The sequence below is a fragment of the Papaver somniferum genome, chromosome 8 (assembly GCF_003573695.1).
Source record: "Papaver somniferum cultivar HN1 chromosome 8, ASM357369v1, whole genome shotgun sequence".
Taxonomy (NCBI): domain Eukaryota; kingdom Viridiplantae; phylum Streptophyta; class Magnoliopsida; order Ranunculales; family Papaveraceae; genus Papaver; species Papaver somniferum.
In genome coordinates, this window is record NC_039365.1 from 167,810,846 (window position 1) to 167,837,185 (window position 26,340).

Genomic DNA, 26,340 nt, shown 5'->3' on the forward strand with positions numbered 1-26,340 from the left:
TTGTAGTAGGCTAGTGTCTGTAGCGGCTTAATACAGTATAGTGTTCAATCTGGACTAGGTCCCGGGGTTTTTCTGCATTTGCGGTTTCCTCGTTAACAAAATTTCTGGTGTCTGTGTTATTTCTATTCCGCATTATATTTTGTTATATAATTGAAATATCACATGTTGTTTGTCAAGATCAATCAATTAGAATATCCAACCTTGGTTGTTGATTTAAATTGATTGACCCTTGGATATTGGTCTTTGGTACCATCCAAGTTTATCTCTCTAGTATTTGATAAAGAATCATAGATTTCCATTTGCTTGAGTAAAGATCAAATCGAGAGATTGAGATATTAACTCTTTGGTATACTTTTATCTAGATTGAGTCTGACTGTCTAGTTGATTCTCTAGAAAGTATATTGGAGTTAGTCCATACAGATTTTTAATCGAAATATTGGGTGAGGTTGTTGGACCCCCGCTTTTTCAGACGTATGTACTAAGATTGAACATGTACAACTTGCATAAATCCAATTATAAAGATAAAAAATATAATGTGGTAAAGAAAAAAAATAAGACACCATAAGTTTTGTTTACGAGGAAACTGCAAATGTAGATAAACCTCGGGACCTCATTCAGATTTGAACACCAAACTGTATTAAGCAGCTACAGACACTAGCTTGTTATTATACTTCGGATTGGAATGTAGTTGAAACCGAATCCACTCTCCAAGCAATTTAGTTACAGTCGCGCTCCTTATGTCACTTGAACATCGCAAGGCTCTATACAATTGATTCCCTTAGATGACGTCCTTTATAGCTTAAGAGTTACTTAACCTCAGAGACTACTTTTGATACCAATCTTCCTCTAACAGATAAGCCTATTTGATTTCCATTTAGATCAACGATCAAGTATCGGAAATATGTTTGCAATAGACAAAGTTATCAAACCTCACAATCCGGAACACTTACACTCACTTAGATGAGAATCCTGGATCATTTACCACCTCTCAATAATAATCTTCAAAAAATTGCTAAAGATAATTTTCAGATATCTATATTAAAGAATCACAAAGTATGAGACGGCGAGAACTTTTCGATTTCTATCTATCTTTCCTGAAAGAGATTACGAAAACTTAGATAAAGGAAAAGAAATATCAGGATACACGAACTATCAAGGTAAACATAGTCATGAATCCCCAAATAGAAGTATTTCAGTCGTAAACCTAATTATGTTTCTCGGAGGAAACCTAGGTTCATAGAGGACGACTCTAACTATCAACTAGGAAAAAAAGTGTCAGTGATCTAATTTCCCATATGAAAGAGCATCTTTATTTATAGTTTTTCAAGAATGAGAGTTGTTTAATAATTCAATCTAAGATAACTTTAGAATAAAGAAAAAACTTTTGGTCTTGAAAATGCAATAAAAGAATATGGACAGTGGTACGGTTACGGAACAGTGTATAATGACTGCTCGGTTTTGGAAAATATGCCATGTGAACAATGAGAAAATTGATGTTAATTAAAACACCTAAGATTTTAATCATGATGCACACACATAAGTGTTTAAGTGATCAATGAATTTAAAAGAGTCATAGCAATGCTAAATATATTTAGAAAATAATTCTTTGAGAATCTATTAGATTCTACTAGGACCGTTGGTGAAACGGTTCGTGAACCATAAGGCTAAATTTCATGAGTCAGGGTGCTACCATTCGTGAACAGGGTTCGCCAACTGTACTCGGCTCGAGAACTCAGATATACATTATTCGTGAAGTGGGTTTTCCAACCTTAAGCCTTTTATACCAACAACAAAAATTTAGATCACCACGGTTCGTGAACTGTTCCTAACTGAACTTGCGGTTCGCAAACTGGTTCACCAACCTTCATTGTATTTTTGAAACTTAGATATCTATGGTTTTCAAACTGGTTTGATCCATAAATTAATTCCCAACTAATCCGCAAATTAATTCTCAAACAATAAATTGTTTCGAAATAATATTGTTAAGGACCTTTGAACATCTATGCTAGAATCATATTTCGAGATTTTTAACAAGACAAGATCGACTTGAAATTTCTTATTTCTAAATCTATTATAAGTCATACAACATAGTCTCAATAGATAAAACGGTAAGATAGTAAGTAAATAGAATGGCTCAGTGTTCACATACCAGATACAGAAGTTCTCCAAATGTCTACGTTGATCTTCAGTCTTCGAGGATGATGTCTGATACTCAACTACCTAATTCTCACCTAGTCCGAGACTTGAATTAGTAGACTAGAAATGAATATATAGTTTTGATCATCTAACATGAATTGACAACAACCTTGAGATAGAAAAACTTGTGGGTAAAACCGAGCATTGCTCTAATAATCTCCCTATTTGTCAATTTTAGTGACAAAGCTATTCAATTCATATGGATTCAAAATAATTAAACTTTTCAGCTCAAAATCCACTATGCTGGATTTCCTTGGTTTTTCTACAAACATCTTGAACTTTTCGGACTTCATGTTCTTCTATGGTTTTGCATGTATTCATTCATCACCTTTGTTGTTGAAACTCCGCAGCGATACAACTTATGAGAATACTCGAAAAGAGCTTTGTTAGAATAAAAAATCACTCTACTTGTTGGTTGCTATACAGAAACATAGTATTGATACCTTTCTCAAAGTTCAATTGCACCACAACTTGAAAGAAATAAAATTGTGATATGTTCTCCCCTTTAGTCAATACTTACATCTTTTGCAAAATAGGTAAAATCTATAGATAATAATTCACTCCCCTTACATAATGATCCGAAAAGCCATATGTTATAGTAACATATTACATAATAATTCTCCCCCTTTTTGTCAAAAAAATTGGCAAAAGCGAAAAATATGGATTATGATGAGTTAAACAAAAGAATATTCAAGACTAGAAAACACATATCAGCTTTTAGTTTAGACGATTCCACCAAAAAAACTTAGTTTTTGCGTCTATGAGACATATAGGTACAAGTATCTCGTACAATTCCATATCCACTCTCCCCAAAAAGACATTAAGTAAAGATATAGAAGACAAAAAAAAGTCGCCCCCATTTGATGTTATTCCCGAAAGAACAACATGATTGACCATGACTCTAATTACAAGAGAAGGATTTTCTTGGGAATTAACAAATTTGCTCGCCATCTACGAACAAAGTAGATTTTAATCCCAATATTTTTCTATTTTCTTACAAGTTATGAACATAGAAGTTGAAAATAACGATCTTAATGTTGCAGCCACTAAGATACAAGATTTTCGTGAAAAAAATAATCATCGACAAAAACTATTCTCTACGCCAGTTACGAACAAGAGAACAATTAATGCGATATGACTCAGCATAATAATTATAACTTCTCTCTCCATGAACGAACATAGAAATTAAATTTCACCATTTAATCCCTGGAGATTATGCAATCAAGGAAGTAAGTAGCTTCCCAGAAAACATCTTACGGAATCCTGCAGTAATATATTCACAGAAATTATAATCGTGGAGAGATCAATATTGTCCTTCTAAAAATAATTTACTCCTCTTTTGCTAGAGTTAATATCTTAATCTATGAGAAAGATTTTCTAATGACCAGAATATGATATCAAAGAACAAATCTCACAAAATAAGCAATATATATATATATAATCCATGAAGAGTAGGTATCGCAAGTCATTTTACAAAATAAATTTTAATTAAATAAACTTTAAACATGCAATATGAAGGTATTTGGAATAGCTAATGTAACACATAAAAACTACTCCAAAATCTAGTATTCCTCCTTAAACGATAAAAATAAAATTCTTACAAGGAGTTAACTAGAAAAAAAAGTATATATGTATAAAGGAAGGAAACATCTAATTAGATATTTTCATTCACCAGATATTTCAGGTAAGCAAGATCTTCATAAGCCTTTTTCAAGTATGATTTCCGGAGATCAATATTCGTCCTAGCAATGGAAAGATGATCAAACACAACTTTAAAATCTCTCGTAATATTTCCTACCAAGCCGGGGGACATCTAAACAGTTTAGACTGATTTGACTCAAAGTTTAGACCGTTTACAATACATGCTTATTAGGTCTACCAATGTTTCTCCGCTCTGCTACAAATTTAAAAAAAGAGGGTACCAAGTACACCACCAATTTTTTTGTTCGCAAACATGTAGGGAAAAAACCTAATACAATTTCAAGCAGACCAACTTAATGATCCTTGATAGTATGTATATAGAGTTTATTTCTGTATCTCCTCTCAATCACTACTTATAGACTATGAAGTCCGTGAAACTGATTGTTAAGAATATGTAGCACCCCGAAATTAAGCTACTTACTAATCTAAAATATCAACTACATAATAAGGAATTAAGGATCTAAGTCATATACTTAAGCTTCAAATTAGAAAATATGATACAAAACTTAACCCATTACTCGAATAATTGTAATAAAAAATCTCTCAAGTTATATAAATAAATTAATGTATTTTTTGTTACAACAATGTACATACCTAAATGATTCATATGCTTCGCAAGATCTCAAAAATTTTAACTAAGAAAACGACTATCTTCTTGAGCACCAACTCTTCTGATAACTGAAAAACTGAAGTGGGAACGAGTAAGCACTGAGCACATCATCCCAAAAAGGGGGCTCAGTGGATACCTTTATGACTTTCAAGGAATCACTAACCTAGATCGCAGTTCTACAAGAGAAATGATAAAACATCTTTTATACACAACACAAAGCAGAAGATAACTCCAAATCACCTTCCCAGATATTGTGTCCACAAACAATATCTATGAAAGATCTACCAACGGATGGATCTACACAAAAATGACTTAGAGCAACCTAAACATATGTTATCCTAACATCGTCTCACTCAATGGAGAAAAAAATGCTAGAATAACTCCAGTCTCAAATGATAGCATGAATCCAGGTACCATATGATATTTTTGTGAAATGCATACACCTCATAAATTCTGATGCCACCACCTAAATCTAAAATATAAGAATGTTTTTGATTACTATGACTTGGCCCCGTAAAGTAGGTTCACAAATGTCCCAATCATTATTCATAAAATTGGAATCTCTAAATAATGACCCTATCCAATCATGAACCTAGAAGTTCTTCCTAAGTCAAGATCATAGCAACCAAATCATACTACTAAGACTGAAGAATCAAGCATAATATGCATACGGTCAATCTCCCCAGATAAAAAGATAATTATATAAGATTTGTCGCTTTTACGCCCCTATTAATTGCATAAAATAAATATAAAATATAATATTCAACCCAAACTTCCACCAGACAGCCTCGAGGGTCTAATAAAATCTATAGTTTGCGTTTACACCTCTTATGGTATAATTGGACTCCTCGGTCGCCACTTAAGGAACCCTACGGACCTATACAAGATAATATTGGATGCTTTTACGCCCATATTTAATTAACAAGGAGTTATGGGAAAAACCAAAGACTCTCCTTGCAGGTAAATTGATAACGCATATCATGAAACATACTCATTCAATTGCACTCAAACATAATTAAATACAAACATGGTCGCAAAATAGTAAAGACTCATAATGCTCACGAATAGAAAATAAAGTTTAATGATTACAAGAAGGTTACAAGAGTTCCCACCTATTTTGAAGGCAAACGACTCTAACTTCAAGATTCTCAATCTATAATTTCCTATTCGTGGTCATCATCATCATTGTCATCATCTTAATGTGTAATTACCATCTAAATCAACATGACAATGATATGTAAATGGTCTTTCAGAATCCCCATCAATATCCTTTGTTTTATTTCACAACATCTTTTCTTTGAGTGTGGTTTTGTAAGGGAAGTTTGGAACTTGCCACCAATGCCTGCAGATGGAGTATCTTCAAACCCTGTTTGTGTTACTGATAATTCTGTTTTACCTAATTATAATGCATGGAGGGAAGCTAATGAAAACTCTATATTTATAGCTTTGGCTTCAACTGAATGTTGGTTCATATGGAAAGATAGATGTCTCAGAATCTTTGAAGACAAAACAGAACTTTCCAACTCAAGTGGCTATGTCTATTGCTAAACATTTTGCATATTGACATCTTGGTAATGTCAATATTTCGAAACTAGTCATAACTAGAACTCTGCATATAGACATAGATTGTGTTTCACCATGCTTGAATACTTTTAAAATAAATTTGTGATGCTCTTGGATATCAGCAATTACTAATGTAGTTTTCGGAATCATTTTTTGGAATTGGACGGGCCCTTTCAAAGGAGTAGAAATGTGTATCTTCATAATCTCTTCAACAGAAGAAGCAAATGCAGTAGTTTTGCAAGCAATCAAATGGGAAGAAAAAAAATAGAAATATAATTAATTTGGTCATTAAATGAGATAATCAAGCAACTATTAACAATGTGCAACAGAGAAACAACTAAATCAATAGATAACGCTCAACAATTTTAGATGAAGCAAAAGATTTAGCAAGCCAGACTCTCTTTTGGGTTTCCGGTTTGCGGATAAAAAGGAAAATGGAATTGTTGATGTTGAGTTTTTTTGAGTGGAAGGAAAATGGAGTTGTTGACTTGGTAGAAAAAGGAAGAAGTTCTTCAACTTCTGTCTCATGGGAAGACACATGACGGACGTTTTCTTAAAATATCGATCTTTTGACTTTGTCAAAGCATATGGTGTAAATATTCTAAATAACCATGTTGTTTCTATCACAAATGAGGTTAATCAAAGAATCCTATTATTGGGATGTAGGAGAGAGAGATTTAGACGGTTTAAAATACTAAGTGGAACCCAAATGATATAGGGGGATCAGATTTATGCAAAAGTTCACAAATACCCTCACTAATTTTAACTTATTCTCGTTTTACCCTCTCATTAACTACCTAATCTAATAAAAAAAAACGAAAAATCATTAAAACAGAGAACCCCCACCCCCCTCACTCACTTATTTCTTCTCATTCTTCTCCTTCTTTCTGTTTTCTTTCTTCTTTTTTTCTTCTTCCATTGTTCGTTGTTTAACGATTAATCGTCGATTCCAAAAAAAAAAAATCTTCGTCGATTAAACTCATTCTATAAAACCATGAAACCTAAGGAAAACTTAGGTCAATCTTCGTCGAATCAAACTCCCTCTGAAGCAGAGAAACCAACTTCATCAAATGAAGATGAAACTGAAGATCAAGAAGAAGTGAATGAAAGAGATGCACCAGCCGCCGCGAGTCTTGATATGACAGAAATAAGGTATGAATTTCAAAATCCCCTCTTTATCTACAAACAGCTTCTGAAACTGCTTACGGCTGGGAGTTCTTGTATTCCCAGCCGTAAATATGTCTTACAGTTGGGATTGTTTGTTTTCCCAGCCATTTATATGTTACACGGTTGGGATATGGTAGAACTCCCAGCCGTTTGTATGATTTACGGTTGGGATATCTTAGAACTCCCAACCGTAAATAAGTCTCCTTCTTCTAGCGATGACTCGGACCCCCCCCCCCCCCCCCCCCCCCCCCCCCGTGACCAAGTTCAATCTAAGGAAGGTCGAGGTGGTAGAGGTGAAAAAGTTTGAGGTGGTCGAGGTGCAAAAGGTGGCCGTGCTGGAACAAGTGCAAAAGTTAGCCATGCTGGAACAAGTGCAAAAGGTAGCCGTGCTGGAACAAGTGCTCGAGGTGAACGTGGTGGAGGTAAAAAGACTCCAATTCAAGGTGGAAGCGGTTAAGGTAAAAAATATAGAGTTATAGAACAAGTTGTGGAACCTGAGCAACAAGACAATTTGGATGAGTTTATGCGCACTTCGGAGGAGGGATCAAGTGAAAGTGGATGACTATTTACTCGCTTTTTATTATATTACTTCATGGATCTTTTATTATCTAAGACTTTGTCTATTTACTATTTTGTTGTTTGGTTATGGATTTGGATGGATGAATTTTTATAACTTTGCATTGATGAATGAATGTTAGTCTTTCTATTTGTCAAATCTAAAAAAACTGAGGAAAAAATCAAGTACAACAATTTTTTGTGCACTTTTGGTTAGGTCGATCCTTCACATAACCTAGACGAAAGTGCATATAATTCTTTTCAAATAAACTTGTACAAAATTTTGGTTGGAAAGTCCCGGCCGTTATACGGAAACGGCTAGGAAAACGAACCGTAGCCATGTTACAGTCAGGAAATATGCAGCCGCGTATTGCATTGGAGACTCAAAAATTAAATGAGTCTTGGTTACGGCTACGTTTCCGCGCCGTGTATCTTTTCCGCGGTTAGAACTCCTAACTGTAATTCTGACATAAATTTGTAACTCCAATTTACGGCTTGGTCGACATTTGAAGTTCCTGGCCGTAAATATTTATACGACGGGGATTTCCTATCCGTATGTCACTCTGATAACCCAAAAAAAACAATGGATCCTTGTTGCGGCTATATATCCAGGCCGTAATCCTGATAAAAATTAACAACTATTATTTACGGACCGAAATACCTAGCCATAAATATGACACACCACAAAACCTGCAGGTTTATACATAATTACGGCTCGGTTACCATGCGTTTTCCTAGCCGTAAATACCTATAATTTTGAATACCACATCATATCGGCTAGTTTTTTGAATTTTGAAAAAATAGATCCGTTTGAAGACTGATCTATAAAAGGTTCTAGCTGTTTAACCACTTATTTAAACTTGAAATAACTCCACCTCCATATAACCACCCATTCCAAAACAAAATCACACCTTCTACATCAATAATCTCTACTAAAACTCCTACAAACTCAATGCAATGCACTCAAAGGATAAACCCGAATTTACTTTGGATGAAGACTTATCTCTTTGCCAAAATTTTGTGCTATGCTATCCAAAGAAGGGAGAAGAACGAAGGAATGGTGGTGTACCAAGTCAATCTTATTAGAAAAAGATTTTCACTTTGTAGTGAAACAGGCAACACTAACAACCGCGATGGGATTAAATTATATCTTCAATTCTCAAACGTACGCAAAAAGTGGAAGAGTATATGGCTTTACTTCGTATGTGCAAGCAACTTCGACTTAGAGGTGAGACTGATGAAGAAGTCGTAGCTCAAGCTAACAAGGAATGGAGAAAATGGAAAGGTTATAATTTCAACTTCGAAGCTCAAATGACCATCATCAAAGATTTCTTGATACATCGGAAGGGATGTTATTAAAACCAACTTTGTAATGGGGATATATTAAGCATGTAATGAATTTTATTGTGGTCTAGTTAATGAATGTATTAGTAATTTTCAATCGTATTAGGAATTCATGTTGAATCAAAAAAATTCTCAACTTTCAAATCGAATTACGGACGGGAAATTTATGTATACCCAGCCGTAATTCAGAATCAGGTTATATTGGGAAGAATAACGGCCAGAAGTTCATAAATTCCCATCAGTTTTATTTGTTCACATCTGGGAGTTCCTAATATCCCAATAGTTTTATCTAATTTCGGTCGGGTCAACACATTTACCCAGCCGTAATTACCAAAAATTCCAGAATAACCTCTGATTTTTGACGGATTTGAATTGATTAATTGATGTTGGGAGTTGATTATAAGGTTATCTTGAATTTTGTGATGAAGGATTTCATCATTTTTCTTCAAAAATTTTCAAAAAAAAATTCACCAAGATCACCATTTTTCCTTCTTCAAAACTCAAAAAAATCAATTTTTGATTTGCAAAAGATTAATGTTTTGATTAGTCTAATCGATTCACTAACACTGATTAGTTAGCTTAATCAATTTAATTAGCACTAATCAAATTAAGGGTAGATTAGACATTACAAAAAAAGGATAGATAAGGGGTCCTATAGGTTGTTATTTCATGACCCCATTTAGCCCCCAAAAACCCACCCTTTTTAAGCCCCAATAATAGGATTCTAATCAAATGGATTCAGTCACTGTAAGGAAAACTCAGTTGAAGTCTGTCACAAAAGAGTCCCAAACCGTCGATTAGATGATTTTATTTTTTTTCTTGTTTCAGTATATTTATCATATTTCTGAAAGGAAAAAAAAAGTAAACTAGAAGAGAATAAGTATAAATATATTATTTCTGAACTATGTTGTAATAGGCGCACTAAAAGTAGGACCAACACCTAACAATAAAATGCACCAAGGCCCGGTGACATGATTTTTTTTCTTCTCTGGACGCTCAGGGAGCAGTTAAGTGCTAGGCGAGGCGATGGGCTTGGCACGTCGCCTCGCCGAGCGCCTTTTACAACATAGCTTCAAGAATACATCTTCATGTGCCGAATCGAAATCCATAAACTATTGGAGTATTACTTTGCGAGCTGCATACTTGTTACCAAAACTCTTTCCTCCGGTAAGATCCATATAATAGCTATTATGGGCCGTAACCTGTATGTGCCATATAGGACGAGCCAAACATGCTAGTCTTACGGTGTATACAGAAATTAAGAATTTCAATTTATGGCCAACAACTCTATCTTCTACTGAGGAGTCCATAAGAAGAAGAGATGAGTTCACTACAGTTCTTCCCTTCTACTTCTACTTCTTCATTGAAAAACCCTATTTCCATATCAACCCAAATTACATCTTCCATTCAAACCCATAACTTCAATCTTCCAATCTCAAAACCCCCAATTTTCACTACCTCTTCACTTAAAACCCCTAATTTCTCAAACCTCAAGCAATTTCAAAACCCTAGAGTTCTTAAAAGAGTTAAATGCAATGGAGTTAAAGACACTGGTGAAGAAACAAAACTGAAATTGGATGGTGGTGATGATAGTGGTGGGGGTGGTGGTAATGGTGGAGATGGTGATAATGGAGATGGAGGAGAAAAGAAAAATGGGTTTTTACCAGATTGGTTGAATTTAACTTCAGATGATGCAAAAACAGTTTTTGCTGCATTTGCTGTTTCACTTGCATTTAGATCATTTATTGCTGAACCTAGATTTATTCCTTCTTTATCAATGTATCCTACTTTTGATGTTGGTGATAGACTTGTTGCTGAAAAGGTTTCATATTACTTTAGAAAACCATGTCCTAATGATGTTGTCATTTTCAAGAGTCCACCAGTTTTGCAGGTAATACACCTCATAGACTGTTTGTGTAAATGCTGGAATGGTTTAGACTCATTGTTTTAATAAGTTATAGTTTCTGAATTTGGGTTTTTTTTTAATTTGCAGCAAGTTGGATATACTGACAGTGATGTCTTTATTAAGCGGATCGTCGCTAAGGAAGGTGATGTTGTTGAGGTTAGATCACTCAAACCTACTAAGATGGGTCTGTAATGGTGAAATCTTATATGTTTCGGAATTTAATCTATAGCAGGTTAAACCTGTTAGCAAGTATGATTTGTAGAAAAGTAAACTTCCAACTTTAAGTGAATGTTAATTAGTTTGAATTGACTTCAATATTTTTGTATGATGCGGCATAGTTCCACTAGTATTTATCAACCAAAACATGACTTTTAGTTCAGCAACTAGAGCAAAAATTTGGACTTGGGGTTGGCCAGTTCAGTTGTTTACGATAAACCAGCTTGTATGAATGTATAATGAGGCATAGCTCCACTTGTATCCAGTCCCATTCCAATTTATCAAGTTATTGGTGTCTACAAAAAAAACAACCAGGGCAAAAAATTTGTATTATCTTGCACTAGTTGAGATCTGGTTACATGCTTACACTTACCAGAGTTGAAGTGTTTAGTAATTTATATGCAAGTTCCTGGGATTTATCTATTTTGAACTTAAACAACTTGAAAGGATGTGTTTTGATGACTAGACCTTCTCCGTTATTATTCTTCATATGGTTCCGGTTGCGATGGTTGATTGTCCTGACCTTCTCTAGTCAGTTATTTATTATAGATTAGTGTGTATTACCTTGAGATAGTTGAGCTCTGTTTACGCACTTGCACTTACTAGAAGTAAATTTATCATGTAATCTTACTGCAAGTTCCTTCGGTTTTAGCTATTAGGAACTCTCTAACGACTCCAAAGGATGTCTTTATGACAACTGACCTTCTCCGTTATTCGCACTAGAAATAGTTCCGTTGATTGATTACCTGAGGTGAAGCAGTGTGTCTTGCTTTTAAGTGCTTTAAAAAAATAGGGTTATACTTTGCATTGGAGAGCTGTCTCATAGTAAACCAATCTTTGTGTATTGCAGGTTCATGATGGAAAGCTGATAGTAAACGGAGTAGCAAGAGATGAAGAATTCATTCTCGAGCCACCTTCTTATGACATGTCCCCAGTTGTATGTATTATTTGACCTCATGTTTTATCATATTTAGAATATGCTAATTTCCCCAACCATAGTATGCATTTCTTCCTTCCCCTGTGGTCGGCACTTTGCAGAATTTAATTTTCTTGAATTCCGTGTTTAAACTATACTGCAGACAGTACCAGAGAACTCTGTCTTTGTTATGGGTGACAACCGCAACAACAGCTACGACTCACATGTTTGGTAAATAAATTTGTAGTTATTACATTTCATACCTCAGCTTTGCACGTTATTATACCTGTATCTTGAATCTTCATTTTGGTTTTTGTTGTAGGGGTCCTTTACCTGAAAAGAACATAATTGGAAGATCGGTATTTAGGTACTGGCCACCAACAAGGATCGGTGGCACAATTCTGAAAGATGGTTGTCCCATATCACCACCACTTACAGACACATCTAAGAAAATTGCCCCAATAACAACGACATCTCAGCGTGCAGATGACACCCAAAAGGTACCCGAGAAAGCTATGTAGATTATATTTATACCATGTTTTTTGTCTCAGTTCTTCTAGGTAAGGCTGACTGATCGTAGGTTATATTTATCTTTGTAATTCTTTGTGAATGCTTCTGAAACCCCTCCCTATTGATTACAAGTGTAATGGTTGTACATTTATTTAAGGCATATACAATGATAGAAGATCTGCTACATTGTAATGCCTTCTGTAACTTTAGAACAGTTCCATTATGAACAAAGATTTTGTTGTTCCTTCCTCTGAAACTGTTTTGTTCTGTTTTTCATCGCTAGATTTCCTTGGATGTAAATTTTTATGATTAGATAATGGCAAAATGAATCATGTTTCACTGTAATGTTAGTGATAATTCCTATTAAGGGTTCAGGGAACTCGGGTCAGGATGGACTACTTCAAGGATAGGGAACTGAAATAGGCTTTGAAGGATGTTATCTACCATGTACAGATTTATGAGTCATGGGCTAAATTCTTTTGAAGAGTAAGTATTCTTGAACCAACAACCTGCAGACAATCTATCTGAATCCTGTATAACTACAACAGAGAAGCAAGGAAGAATCGCCAGGGACCTTAGATTTTTGCTTTCCTCTTTTAAGTTTTCTGACCTACCGACATTCTCCATTGCCAAAAAGATGTACAGATGAAAATATTTATTGACTTGCAAACAACTCACCACCTATATTTTGACCAACTTTATTCATCAATACTACTACCAAATTATGGTTCTCAATAAATCCCATTGCTACACTATACATGGTTGAATTGCACCCACCAGCATAAGAAAACAAAGAAGATAAAATCTGTAGAAGAAGAAAAAAACATAATTTGAGAGAAACAATGGAATCACTGGAGGATGAGATAAAGAACTTAATCAAGGTATGGATAACCGTTATGTTATGTTTAACCTATTGTTATTTTATCTCAAGAAACATTCCAAAAGGAATTCTTAGATTTATTTCGGTTCTTCCGATAATTCCCATTTTCATCATCCTCCCACTATATCTTTCATGGGTTCAATTATCTGGAACTACAGGTTTCTTTATTACTTGGCTTGCTAATTTCAAACTTATTCTCTTCTCATTCAATCATGGCCCTTTATCATCACCAACAATTTCATTCCAACATTTCATTTCTATTGCTTGTTTTCCCATCAATTTTAAGCAAACCCCATCTCACAAAATCAAGTCTGAACAACACCCAAGTACCCAAATTCACAAACCAAGCTCTCAGAAACATCAATCATATCTAGTATATGCTCCAAAGGGTTTAATACTTGTCCTGATAATTTATACCTATAGTTATAAACAATATCTACACCCAAATTTTGCGATTTTGCTATATTGTATGCATATTTACTTGCAACTAGAACTCATGCTAATTGTAATTGCGGAATCAGTTCAGTTCTTTTTAGGATTAGAATTAGAACCCCAGTTCAACCAACCATTCCTCTCAACATCATTGCAAGATTTTTGGGGCAAAAGATGGAATCTGATGGTCACAGGAATTTTACGGCCAACGGTTTACCAACCAGTGCAGTCCATTTTTATGCGTATTGTTGGGAAGAGGTGTGCCAAACTCATTGCTTTACTTGCCACATTTGTTGTGTCTGGTTTGATGCATGAGTTGATCGTTTACTATTTGGGGAGTGTGGCCGACTTGGGAGATTTCTTATTTCTTTGTATTACATGGGGTGGCTCTGGCAGTGGAGATTGAACTTAAGAGGTGTTTTAGTGGTAAATGTCATTTACCACAGTTGGTTTCAGGTCCTTTGACGGCTGGTTTTGTGTTGGTCACTGGTTCTTGGCTGTTTTTTCCACAATTTTTAAGGTGTGGTGCTGATGTTAGGGCAATTAGGGAGTATGCCATCATTTGGGAATCTATCATGGATTTAGTGAAAAAATGTTGGGATACTTTCCTGGGTCATTGATGTTCTAACTTGAGCTGTGAAAGACTAATTCCAATTTTCTGCTTCTTTTTCCCAACATTGCTAATGGGTGTACCAGTTTAACTTACCCTGCTTATAATCAGACAACGCCAAAAAAGTTAGCTATGTTGATATGTTTTCTGTAATGTAAATATGTCAATGATCACAACTTTTTTACTAATAATGGGGGCACAGGTTAACTTCAACTTTGGATAGATTTTGATGAAACAGCACAAAACCTATATCACGAATGATAGACAGAAGTTTTAACCACCGTACAACAAAATGTTATACCACTTTACAATGCCATCCAATATTCTAGTCTTCAGACTTGCACTACTGGAGACTGGAGTCATTTGATAACATTTCCTTTTTACAGTGACTCCATTTTGCTAGTTTATCCGCCTCCCCTGTTAGTCTTCCTTACAGACTGCTTTTATCTTGATGTTGCTTAGCCTATTGCACTGCTCTTTATACTGCTAATGCTTCAGCTGCAGCCAACCCCATTAGTTACATCCACTTCATCGTAAGAGACATCTACAAACAATATATCATCAAGAACTCTAAACAACAAATCACATAAAATATTATCAAAAGAAGCCAATCATGCTTGAAGAATACATGAAGTGAAGTTTGTAAAGATGTTTCAGACATCCAAGTAAGGAACAAAGCAGCATTAGCTCTCAAGCCAAAGAAAGCTCTTAGGCGGCAACAGCGTATGTTCTTGAGAAACAAGCCTTAGATTTATCATCATTAACAATAAACAACAAACCAATTTTTCAAGAAACAATTAGTATAAAAAAGGCTTTTGTAAAGATGGATCAGAGTACTGGCTTGGAAAACCTCTTCTGTTGAAAAAGAGATTTAAACAAAACGCACATTATAATCTTAGTCGATCAGCTGGGGAAAGGATCATCACTTCCATCTTAATTATTCACACAAAAGACAAAATAGCAAGGACATATTTCTATTTAGAATCACTGTGTTGTAACAGAGATAGAAGCCATAAATCTCTGATCTCTGTGTTGCATCTCTACTAGTTTAAATCTATATCTGGGAGAAAATTATCTGGAAGCAAGTTCTGATAGTAGATTCAGGCTTCAGTGTGTGTAACATTCAGATCATTGATAAAATCTCACTGAAATCCGCTAAGATATAAAATTTATCATCATTAGCCTCTTAATCTAATCATTTGATATAGACTCAAGTTAAACCAGAACGAACACATGACATTGATTAGTAAATGAACTGAATAAGAATAAGCAACTTCTAACACTACTCTCTAAGACAAAGATAATAAGGAATGTGGCAGTTATTTTGACACAAATAAGCTGTTGAAGAACTAAGCGAACCTGCAACACTACAACGGCATAAATTTAGCATGAGCATTGGGGCTTTTTTCGTCATGATAAGCCCGGGGTGCAACATGCAAATAGCAAGCTATAAATGAAGAATATAAACCTCCAAACCTCTAGATGTGGAATAATAATAAATGCCTCAGCCCCTTAGATGTTCAAATTGTGCGGTCATCTCCGCAATCATTACAGGTCTATGTGTAGTCATCATCGGCATTTTATCAGTGATTCTATATGGAAAAATGGTTCCAAACCACACCAAAACCATCCCTCTCACAGAAAGTGGGACCTGCCTTTCTGGAACCTAGCAGGGGGGCCTTCATGGGCGCATTGGATCCCACTTTCTGTGAAAGGACAATTTTAGAGTGGTTTAGAACCAGGGTCTGTTCTAATTTAAATACTTGGAAGAATATAATTTTGAAGCAAGTTATTGAAGTATATCAATTTGAAAAGATCCAGGCTTCAGTGTGTGTAACATTCAGATCATTGATAAAATCTCACTGAAATCCACTAAGATATAAAATTTATCATCATTAGCCTGTTAATCTGATCTGTTGATACTTGCATTTGATATAAAATCAAATCAAACCAAAACATGACTACGACAGAACCTTAACAAAGAACTGGATAAGCAACTTTTAATACCAACACAATAAAGAAATGTGGCAGTTATTTTGACACAAATAAGCTGTTGAAAAACTAAGCGAACTTGCAACACTAAACGGCACCAATTTAGCATGAGCATTGGGGCTTTTTTCTTCATTGTGTATTTCAGAGAAGCCCGGGGTGCAACATGCAGCTAATACATGGAAAATCATACTTTAAAGGGAGGCACTAAGTAAATGAAACATAATTGGGTCTGAAAATGTAGCCAGATATTGTGGCTAGCAACATATGAGTGAGTAACAAGCAATCTTACTCTGGTAAAGTTAATTTTGGCTCTAAGCGGCAGTCAGGTTTTGACATTGAAAGACACCTGCTGTTGACTCAGATATAGAGCCATTTTGAATCAGTTTCTGTTCCAAAATATTATCAAAAAGAACAATTCTAAGTTGATTATTTTTAAAGAAGAATTGTATACTTCAAGGAAGAGAAAAGGGATGCTCAGTGGAAGGAGAAGTCGTTTTTGTTAAAGGCTCACGGGAAAGATTTTTAGATATTCCCCACTGCCCTAAACACACTCCCGTGTGCTTCAACTCATCATTGCATCAAAATCAGAACTCAAGTTCTAACTAAAAATTAAAAAACATTGAAGCACAAACCATACCTATATAATCTTTAAAGTTAAAGAAGTAGTCAATAAGAACAGATTTAGGCTTCAGTGTGTGTAACATTCAGATCATTGATAAATCTCACTGAAATCCGCTAAGATAAAAAGTTTATCATCATTAGCCATTCTAATCTGAATTATTGACTTGAATAAATCAATAATTAACTATTTAGTTCTAACATTACCATATGATCCTGAAAACCTATTTCCATTCTCATAAATCTAATGAAACAAGCTAGAAAATCTGAATAAGTTCTAGTCCTAGACCAAACCACACAGCAGGTCTAGCAGTGAACAAATAGAACATGAGTGATTCATCTTGTGCTTTGAACTGTACATAAAGCAATATTCTAAATTGAAGTTCTGGATTGGAAAACACCAATTCAGCGTTTCAGTCCATTTCAGTGTTAATTTGGACCAGAAAATCTTTGAAAAAAAATTTAATGGCTAGAGTTGCTGATACTCATAAGACAGCACAAAATTCAATATTCCACATAAAGAAGCAAGAGAACTTAGAGAGGCTTTTGTCTTGGAAGATAATACCCGGGGATAAATTAGTTTCTTATTAACAAAACAGAACTTAATTATGCTCAGTTGAATAAAGTTCGCTAAAGTACAGATCTACGGGTAAAATTTTCTTTAACAGCAACAGAGAAGAAGCAGGCCAAAAATCCATAGAGAACCAAAAATCCAGAATTTCTGAGTAAAATGAGAACATTGATTAGGGTTTATATGGCACACAGAACCAGCTTCTTTTCTTAACCCTAATTTTTTTTGCTTCTCTATGGGTTTCAGTCATTTTGTCAAATAGTTCAGTTTCAGGGATCTATATAAACTGAACGAGTGAAAAAAAATACAAATATACAGAAATATATTTCAAAAAGATTAATGAATTGATAATAGATAAGGAAAGAGTGATCAGATAGGAGCGAAAGACTAATTTCTGTTTAAACTAATCAGAGACGTATCTCATCTGAACTATGCAACAATCATCACTTCAATCATCCTCCTTAATCAAATTCATTCACAAAAAAAAATATTAGCAAAATCAACAAATTGAAAATAGGCTTCATAGAGAAGATTAGATTTATCAACATAGAATAGATTCAGCCATATGCTTGTCTATAATTTCTTTAATCATAAGCCAATTCAGAAAATTTCAAAACTAAATCTAATACTTGAAAGAAAAAAAATTAAATCAAACACTAAGAGATACCCTAAATCAAATACTTGAAAAACAAGGAAATCAAACAGTAACAAAACAGAAAGAGTCGATTTGGGGATGAAACTCAGAATATGGGTGGTGATATATAGAGTGGTCGGCAAGGCCGTGATTAACAGCCATTACGACGAACGAGACCATTACAGTATCGTCATTGTTAAATCCCCGATTTACTTCTTTTTACAGTACAAAATCCATAAATATTTTGAAGAAAGATTTAAAACCCTAATTTTCCTAATCTATAACGAAAGATGAGAAACCCTAATTGAGACGGAGAGAAAGAGAAATAGATTCGTTTCCTGGCTTCTCCAATGAGTGATATTTATAAGGCGGACAGATGGGATTTCGGATCTATCAAATCGATGATTATTAGCAAGCTGGGCCTGTCATGGGCCACTAATAGGAGATGCTATCAAGGCTGAGCAACAGATGGTAGGTTGCCGATTTGGTACAACCCGCATCCGAATAGTTGCATCCCAGTCCAGTCCGTAATCCGGGAAAATTTAACACTTATGGTTATGGTTTTTGTTTTTGAAGCGATATTTTATTGAACTACTAATGGGCCATTACAAGAGGGTTTCAGTACCCGGAGATTCGAATACAAAGATTACAATAACATGATAGAGAAGCAAAATATGAAAATCAATTCCAGGATTAGACTTGTATCGGGGGTATGAGTTGAAAATGTAGGGGTGGATCTGGATGAGGTTGTCAAGGCTTCGTAGGACTTTGACGAATACTTTCCACAAGAAAAGTTGTACTTTTGATGGACATGTCTGAGTCCATAGAAATTTGGATGTTGGTGGTGGGTTTCGATGCAGATAATACGAGATAATAGACTGTTTGTTTTCTAGTTCTCCAGCGTCATTCATATCTTCAACCAGAGATTTTATTCTTGAATATATGTTGATGTAGTGCCCAATCTTCTGATCCTGTGAGTTTAGTTCTAAAAGCTATTAGCTCTATTACAATTGATATTATACTATACTAAAACCAAGATACAAACAGAAATACAACTGACAAGCTACTACTACCAAGTAGTTACTAGAAGTAGTTAAACTGACAACGGATAGAAAGGAAATACAGACTAGGCTTACACTTGACATTTATGGATGGCAGATGATATTGGATGCGGGTGGATTTGTGGATTTGCAATAAACTCTATGTAAGATTCCATCATTAATTATGTCTTATTAACCCATTCGCCATAGGTTATTCATCTAACTAAACCACCCGAAAAAGTAAATAATTTACTGAATCGAGTAAATAAACTCAATTAACAAATGTTACTACTCAATTTCATCTCAGTTATGTATAAGAATCAAACAAACGAAATTCAGGTTTCGGCAAATTACATTCATCATCATAATTGTCATTTTTTTTACAGTTGAAACATCACCGGTTTTAACAAGGGATGGATATTTGGTGCAATTATTGTTTTTTACTTTCCAATGTAAAACACGTCTTCGAGAATTACTAATTCATCTCACTTTCCAATAACCTTGGTTAATATAATCAAGCTTGTAGATATTCATTTAATTTTGGTTTTTGACCTTTCTTACTATTTTCAATTTAAGCTAAACTGTTATATAGATGGTAAAATGCAACGAAGACGGAGGTAGAAAACATGAATGGATAAAAGAATCAAGTCATGTTGTATAAACTTTTTCATATAAGTTTTAAGTTTGAATGTTCAAATAAAAATAAAACAAAGTGATTTTCTGGGTGGACTAGTCGGGTGTCCAAGGTATGGATGATGTCCCACTCACGTCAAATTCGCCAAAATACACATCTTAGGCTAGGTTTGGTAATGTTATTTTTTTCTTTCAAGAAACACTTCCTTTGTGGTAATAATTTTTGATATTGGTGTTTCGTAAAAAATTAGAAATAATCTATGCCGTAACGGCACGTCATGAGACTAACATAAAATTCTAGTAAATGTCAAATAAAACATATATTAAAAGAGTAGTTCGATATGTATCTGTAGATGGTGAAATTTGGACAAGGGACAAAAGTGTCATTTCAAGACCATAGACAAAATATAACTCTCATGGGAGAGATTAAGCCCTTGGTCCTCAAGGCATCCATAGCCACGATTTCTAGTATTACGTCCCCGCAAGCCACTGCTGGTCGTGATGCCGTGACTCCTAGCGCACATCCCTGCGAGATATTGCTGGTCACGTAGGTTCTGTAGAGCGTAAAACGTCCCCGACAGACTTATGAACCTGAACGACCAAAATTCCAGCATGTCTTCGCGAGACGCAGCTGATTGTGATGCCATGATTCCTAGTATACATCCTCGACGAGATACTGCTGGTTATGTAGGCTTTGTAGATGCGTAAAAACTTCTCTGGCGGACTTATGACCCAGATCAGAGATATGCATCATGTCTCCTGTAAGAACGACTCATCCTATTTGAGATCAAGGACTGATTCCTAGTACATCATCGCGAGATACACTGGTCATGTCTACTCTAGGCTCTGACTCGACTTACTGAGGTTTCCGAATAATTCTTAGGACATCCCCGTGGGATATACTGGTTATTCTACGTCTGGGCCCTTACGAAAAATTCCTAGAACATCCTTTTGAGATACACTGGTCATGTCTGCCCGACAAATACGTACACAATTGATTCCTAGAACATCTCTGCAAGATACGCTGGTCAAAGACAAGCGAGCCAAAGTCTCGCGGTGACATTAATCGGGCATACAAAGCCTTTTCTCTCTCTTCAGGACGAGGGATTCAGATCTGTTAAGAAAATCTTCAAAGATATTTTGGTCTGTCCTCAAAATCTCGGAGAGATTCACATCTCTCCTCAAAATATCAAAGAGATTAAATCTCCTTGCAAAGTCTCAGAGAGATCACATCTCTCCTCAAAATCTCGGAGAGATTCACATCTATCCTCAAAATCTCAGAGAGATTCAAATCTCTCGGGAAAACCTCACACAAGGCTGAATATTCCTAATGATAGGCACGAGCCTCATGTAGGAGTCGAGTCTCCTTTTCAGACTCTTCACACGAATTCTAAGGCATCTCATGCCTTTTCACGTGACTCATCCTTGTCATTCTTACAGATCAAAGAATATCTCTCTATCTTGGCCAACTCGGCTAAAGAGAATATTTCTCTCTCAACACATCATCACAAAGGGTGACTCAGCTTCAGACAAATAGGGGGATATAAATTAGGGTTTTTATATGGCGGTCTATGACACGTGTGAGAAATAACCGGCCCATTTCTCACAGCAGAAGAGAGTAGGGTGGTGGAATAATGAGATAAACTCAACCTAGTTTATCTCAATTTCTGATGAGACGGGAGAATTGATCCGCACGACACGAAAAATAATCATCATCTTCAACGACCTGAGATTAGAGAATTCATTTATAAATAGGTCCTCTAATTCTCCAAGCAATCATCATCTTTCTCATAACCTCTCAGAGCAATTCTTCTTCAAATCCTAGAATTCTCTGATCTCTCTCTTCGTCTGCTTCCGTCCCTAAGACCAGCCCTAAATCTCTTCCATGTGACTGAATCATTCTTTGAACGACCACTGTACATAGTTTAACAAAGACTGTTCGTGCTCAACCTCCCGTAACTCACTTTCAGAAATCCTAAAATCCCACTTCTAACCTCTCTCAGATTTTAGGTAACTACAATATCTAATTAACGATTATATTTAATTAGGTTTTGAAATCTTGTTAGGCTGAAATTCACATATAAGAACTTATGAACCTAGAAGTTTGATATAATAATTTTTTAAAGTTGTCTTAAAGTGCAATTGATTTATGAGTAATTACTGAAATTATATCTTGCTAGTCAAATTGTTATATTATATTATTTTATTTTATTTTTGATGACCAAAACCAAAACAAAGTAAGCTCGGTCAAACTTGGATTAATATATAATATCTTTAAGATTGTATCATCAATCCATTTAACAACCTTTTGGATTTTAATACCAATTCATTTTACTAAATAAAATAACATGTAAATAGTTGTTATCTAGTTTATTTGATAAAGAATTCTTTCGTTTTATTAATTTTATCTTGTAAAATAACTTTTTGATCCACCTATGGATTCTTCCTATAAACATATAAAATGAGGCATGATTAATACGAAAATCCCTACCGAAGTATTTTTTTTCAATTCTACTTGACTGACAAAACTGGACTGACTTTTGTAAAAAAAAAATAATAATAATAAATTGTATTGTGTTTATAACCGTAAAAGATATAAAGAATATTTTTAAAAAATTACGTATTATATTTATTTTATTTAAATGTACATTCATAATGCGTATTATGAAGTTTATGACCATAATTATGAGGGAACCAATCAATTTAAATTCATAACAAAAATAGGTTGCAACTTTTATATCCGTCGGATGTCTTTAGCTAGGATGAGACTGGAATGGTCGGATACAATGTTTGTCTCTCAAAATGTTATCCATCCGTCTAAACTCAAAAATCCCCTTTGTTTTGTATTATCGATTTATAAAGTGCTTTTTATCCAAAACCGATGAGCTTTTGAAATCTACAAAAGCATAAGTTTTGCCCTCTCCTAATTTTAATGTTCGATTTATCTTTTCTATCCCTATTTTATTTTATAAATGACAAAAGTTACCCTTAAATTTAGCATTCAATTTTTAGTCCCTATATTTTATTCTTTAAAGATTATTATCTTTCTTTTTCAAACTATTTTATATACCATTTTATCGAACATTTTGTTTAATTGTAGTAAATGAATAACTACATACTAAAAGTAAATGAAATTTCTAGGACTAATTTTGAATCACATGTATTAGACTAGAGTATTGACAGACTAAGAGCTCTTTCTTGATTCTATGGGTGGTGGTGCATGGTAGTTGTTAGTTGATGGAGCAATTTGTCTGGTTGATTCCGTTAACGAATGAGACCTCAGCCTACTAACTAGCTATGCAGAGGATTCCCTCTGCGACCATCTTCTTAAAGGAACTACGGTCGTTTATGACACGGAAGTTTGAGGCAATAACATGTCTATGATGCCCGTAGATGTTATGGGTCGCATGCACGCTACACTGAAGTATATAGCCTTGGCCGACATGCTAGGGTAATCTTCGAAAATTTCATCGTGATGGGGATTGATCGTTGCATGCCCAGCGTGTCCACCTAGAACATCAGCGCTCTAGTGTTCGTGCTACCCCTCCTTAATTGGCTCGAGTTGCTAGTTCTACTATACACAGCGTTGTCTGGAGGACAATACATGTTGGCGCATGAGCGGTGTTTGGGTAATCAAGTGCTTTTTGGCTCTCTGCATCTAGAGGCGAACGATAAGCCAGATTTACCCCCTATCCTCCCCAGGATATTGAGCGTTAAGGCCATTTAGACGTAGCATCTGACGAAGCCAGTTGTCTGCCTCAATTTGAGTTAGGGTCAAACTCTCTCGAGGGACCAATCTTCGTGATGTAGCATCTGACACCATGCCATCCTGGGCATACATGCGTTTGCTTGTATGTGTCAGTGTAAAACTCTTCGATAACCCTCGTGATGTAGCATCTAACCGAAATCCCTTCCGAGTATTCAGGTATAGACCTACATTCTCCAGGGTCACACTCTCTCGATGCATATACCCTCAACACGCGAACATGTTAAACCATCCCCTAACAAGTATGCAACCCTGGTAGGTGTCTGAACTCACCAGGAAATTGACTAACACATTTCTTAAGTCGTTTTTGACGTATCCGACGATATGGTAGGATGGGATATGATCATGGATACGCCTAGTAAGAATTTTTCGATCTCGGTTCAAAGAGAACCAACCCATGTTACCCCCTTTTTTGTACCCCCCACACAAGACTAGGACTAAAGGACGGACCTCTGAACTCGCTAAGGAATTGACTAACACCTTCCCTTTGTCGGGTAACGCGAACCCAGTAAGGTGATAAGAGGGGATACTTGTCACCGTTACGTCCTGGAAAGCGATCTTCGATTTCGTTGCGGAAGCGCCAGTTCACTCTGCTCCGCCAGTGTGTTCTCCCCGTATAACCTATACCCAAGCCAGAATAAAAGGAGCGGGTTTTTGGCAATAACGAAGCCAATGTCAAAGCAGTCAAACCTCGTATGAATATGGAAAATTATGAATTTAACGTGGGCGCGTACGGGTAGAAGCGACACGCTGAGCCAGATCTCCGGCGAGGTGATAAGTATAAAGCTAGGGCTGGGTCGTCACCCTGTACTCAAATTTTCGAAAATCTTAGTGACGCGACGACTTGTCCGAGTTCGGTGCCAAATACATAAGGGTCGCTACGTCGACGCCCCGATGTAGTGTCAAGTATACAAGGGTCCCCGCATGCACATAGACGGATGCGGGGGGCAACAAAGTTAGTCACAAAGACTAGGATTCGTATAGGTAGCTGAACGTTGGATCTTTGACGACAAGGCTTAGGGAACTGGCATATGCGGCGTCCAGAAGACATGTTGACATCATGTACGTCCAAGAAACTAAATGGAAAGGCACGAAGGTCCAAGAATTAGGGAACTCAGGTTTTAGGCTCTGGTTCTCAGGAATAGAGAATGTGAAGAATGGTGTTGGAATCCTAATCAACAAGAAACTGGCAGATAAAGTCGTAGAAGTCCGTAGGCAAGGAGACAGATTAATCCTTGTCAGACTTCTGCTAGGCAAAGTGGCATTGAATGTTGTTAATGCGTATGCCCCTCATGAATGGTCCAACCCAGATGACAAGTTGAATTTCTGGGAAGCTCTAGATGGCATGGTAAACGGTGTACCTCCGAGCGAAAAGTTGTTCATTGGAGGAGACTTCAATGGACATGTTGGATTGGATCGAGCGATAGGGGATATGACAGGGTACATCGAGGATTTGGTGTCGGAATAGGAACTAAGCGGGAGAAGACATCCTGAACTTCGTAGTGGCTTTTGATCTCATGATTGGAAATACATTCTTCAAGAAAAACGAAAGGCATCTGCTCACCTATAAGCGTGCACAATGCACGACCCAGGTCGACTATATCCTCGCAAGGAGAGAGTATAAACAAAATTGCTCGGACTGCAAGGTCATACTGGGTGAGTGTGTGGTCACCCAACATAGACTCATGCTAGCCGACTTCTACACCCAGACGCATTGCGATTGGAAGAGAACTACAAACCCACCAAGAAATAGGTGGGGGAACCTCAAGGAAGGCCCTGCATGGGTCTTCAGAGATAAAGATCTGTTAGAAAGTATACTCTGTGAAGAAGGCGAAGCGGACCACATGTCGAAAGAAACTGCTAGTCGGGTCCGACAACTAGTGGAGGAAGTATTGGGAGAATCAAAAGATAATGGAAAACGTGACACGAAAGAAACCTGGTGGTGTTCCGTAGAGGTGCATCAGGCCATCAAGGATAAGAAATACCGCTACAAATAGGCGCAGGACCTCGAGAGCGAAGAAAACCTCCAGAATTATAAGGATGCCAAAAAACTTGCAAAGAAAATGGTGGCAGGGGAGAAAGGAAGGGCCTCTGAGACTTCTAGCGAAAACTAGGCACGGAAGAGGGTGAGAAGGGAATCTACAAGATTGCTCAGATGAGGGAATAGAAAACACGAGACATAATCCAAGTCAAATGCGTTAAGGCTGCTGACGGTCGAGTTTTGGTGGAAGATGCGGAGATAAAGGTACGATGGGAGGAATATTTTGACGAACTCTTCAATGTAGGGGGTGACAACCCATTTGTAAACCTGGTGGACTCTGGTGAACCCGTAGACCCGTCCGAAAAGGCCATCTGTACCATTTATGAAAGTGAAATCAAAGAGGCCCTAAAAGGAACAAAGAGGGGGAAGGCACTGGGACCTGATGCCATACCTATCGAGTGTGGAAGTGCCTGGGTGATTAATGGATATCTTGGTTGAC

At 36.2% G+C, this 26,340-nt stretch overlaps 2 protein-coding genes, 9 non-coding genes and 3 pseudogenes across 11 annotated transcripts; 3 read left to right on the forward strand and 11 right to left on the reverse strand.

Moving 5' to 3' along the window:
• The first annotated feature begins 10,380 nt into the window (after positions 1 to 10,380).
• On the forward strand, positions 10,381 to 12,940 carry LOC113303889 (chloroplast processing peptidase-like). The gene is made up of 5 exons (XM_026552965.1): positions 10,381 to 11,027; positions 11,130 to 11,198; positions 12,109 to 12,195; positions 12,338 to 12,405; positions 12,497 to 12,940. Exons 1-5 carry the CDS (start codon positions 10,458 to 10,460, stop codon positions 12,693 to 12,695), a joined length of 993 nt encoding a protein of 330 aa, XP_026408750.1. The 5' UTR covers positions 10,381 to 10,457; the 3' UTR covers positions 12,696 to 12,940.
• A 511-nt stretch (positions 12,941 to 13,451) lies between these two features.
• On the forward strand, positions 13,452 to 14,959 carry LOC113303890 (annotated as a pseudogene).
• Positions 14,960 to 15,255: 296 nt separating this feature from the next.
• LOC113307004 lies at positions 15,256 to 15,372 on the reverse strand (annotated as a pseudogene).
• Positions 15,373 to 15,429: 57 nt separating this feature from the next.
• On the reverse strand, positions 15,430 to 15,538 carry LOC113307286. Its single transcript, XR_003339079.1, has one exon. It is a non-coding gene; the product is annotated as a small nucleolar RNA Z103 (small nucleolar RNA).
• Positions 15,539 to 15,708: 170 nt separating this feature from the next.
• On the reverse strand, positions 15,709 to 15,791 carry LOC113307307. Its single transcript, XR_003339097.1, has one exon. It is a non-coding gene; the product is annotated as a small nucleolar RNA R11/Z151 (small nucleolar RNA).
• A 123-nt stretch (positions 15,792 to 15,914) lies between these two features.
• LOC113307371 lies at positions 15,915 to 16,045 on the reverse strand (annotated as a pseudogene).
• Positions 16,046 to 16,104: 59 nt separating this feature from the next.
• LOC113307046 lies at positions 16,105 to 16,186 on the reverse strand. Its single transcript, XR_003339012.1, has one exon. It is a non-coding gene; the product is annotated as a small nucleolar RNA SNORD25 (small nucleolar RNA).
• A 239-nt stretch (positions 16,187 to 16,425) lies between these two features.
• Positions 16,426 to 16,508, reverse strand: LOC113307308. The gene has a single exon (XR_003339098.1). It is a non-coding gene; the product is annotated as a small nucleolar RNA R11/Z151 (small nucleolar RNA).
• Positions 16,509 to 16,626: 118 nt separating this feature from the next.
• On the reverse strand, positions 16,627 to 16,767 carry LOC113307370. Its single transcript, XR_003339148.1, has one exon. It is a non-coding gene; the product is annotated as a small nucleolar RNA snoR134 (small nucleolar RNA).
• A 300-nt stretch (positions 16,768 to 17,067) lies between these two features.
• LOC113307313 lies at positions 17,068 to 17,178 on the reverse strand. Its single transcript, XR_003339102.1, has one exon. It is a non-coding gene; the product is annotated as a small nucleolar RNA Z152/R70/R12 (small nucleolar RNA).
• Positions 17,179 to 17,281: 103 nt separating this feature from the next.
• LOC113307309 lies at positions 17,282 to 17,363 on the reverse strand. The gene has a single exon (XR_003339099.1). It is a non-coding gene; the product is annotated as a small nucleolar RNA R11/Z151 (small nucleolar RNA).
• Positions 17,364 to 18,148: 785 nt separating this feature from the next.
• LOC113307296 lies at positions 18,149 to 18,243 on the reverse strand. Its single transcript, XR_003339088.1, has one exon. It is a non-coding gene; the product is annotated as a small nucleolar RNA snR60/Z15/Z230/Z193/J17 (small nucleolar RNA).
• Positions 18,244 to 18,523: 280 nt separating this feature from the next.
• Positions 18,524 to 18,620, reverse strand: LOC113307304. The gene has a single exon (XR_003339094.1). It is a non-coding gene; the product is annotated as a small nucleolar RNA Z43 (small nucleolar RNA).
• A 6,300-nt stretch (positions 18,621 to 24,920) lies between these two features.
• LOC113306410 (craniofacial development protein 2-like) lies at positions 24,921 to 25,328 on the forward strand. The gene has a single exon (XM_026555352.1). It carries the CDS (start codon positions 24,921 to 24,923, stop codon positions 25,326 to 25,328), a length of 408 nt encoding a protein of 135 aa, XP_026411137.1.
• Positions 25,329 to 26,340: the final 1,012 nt, after the last annotated feature.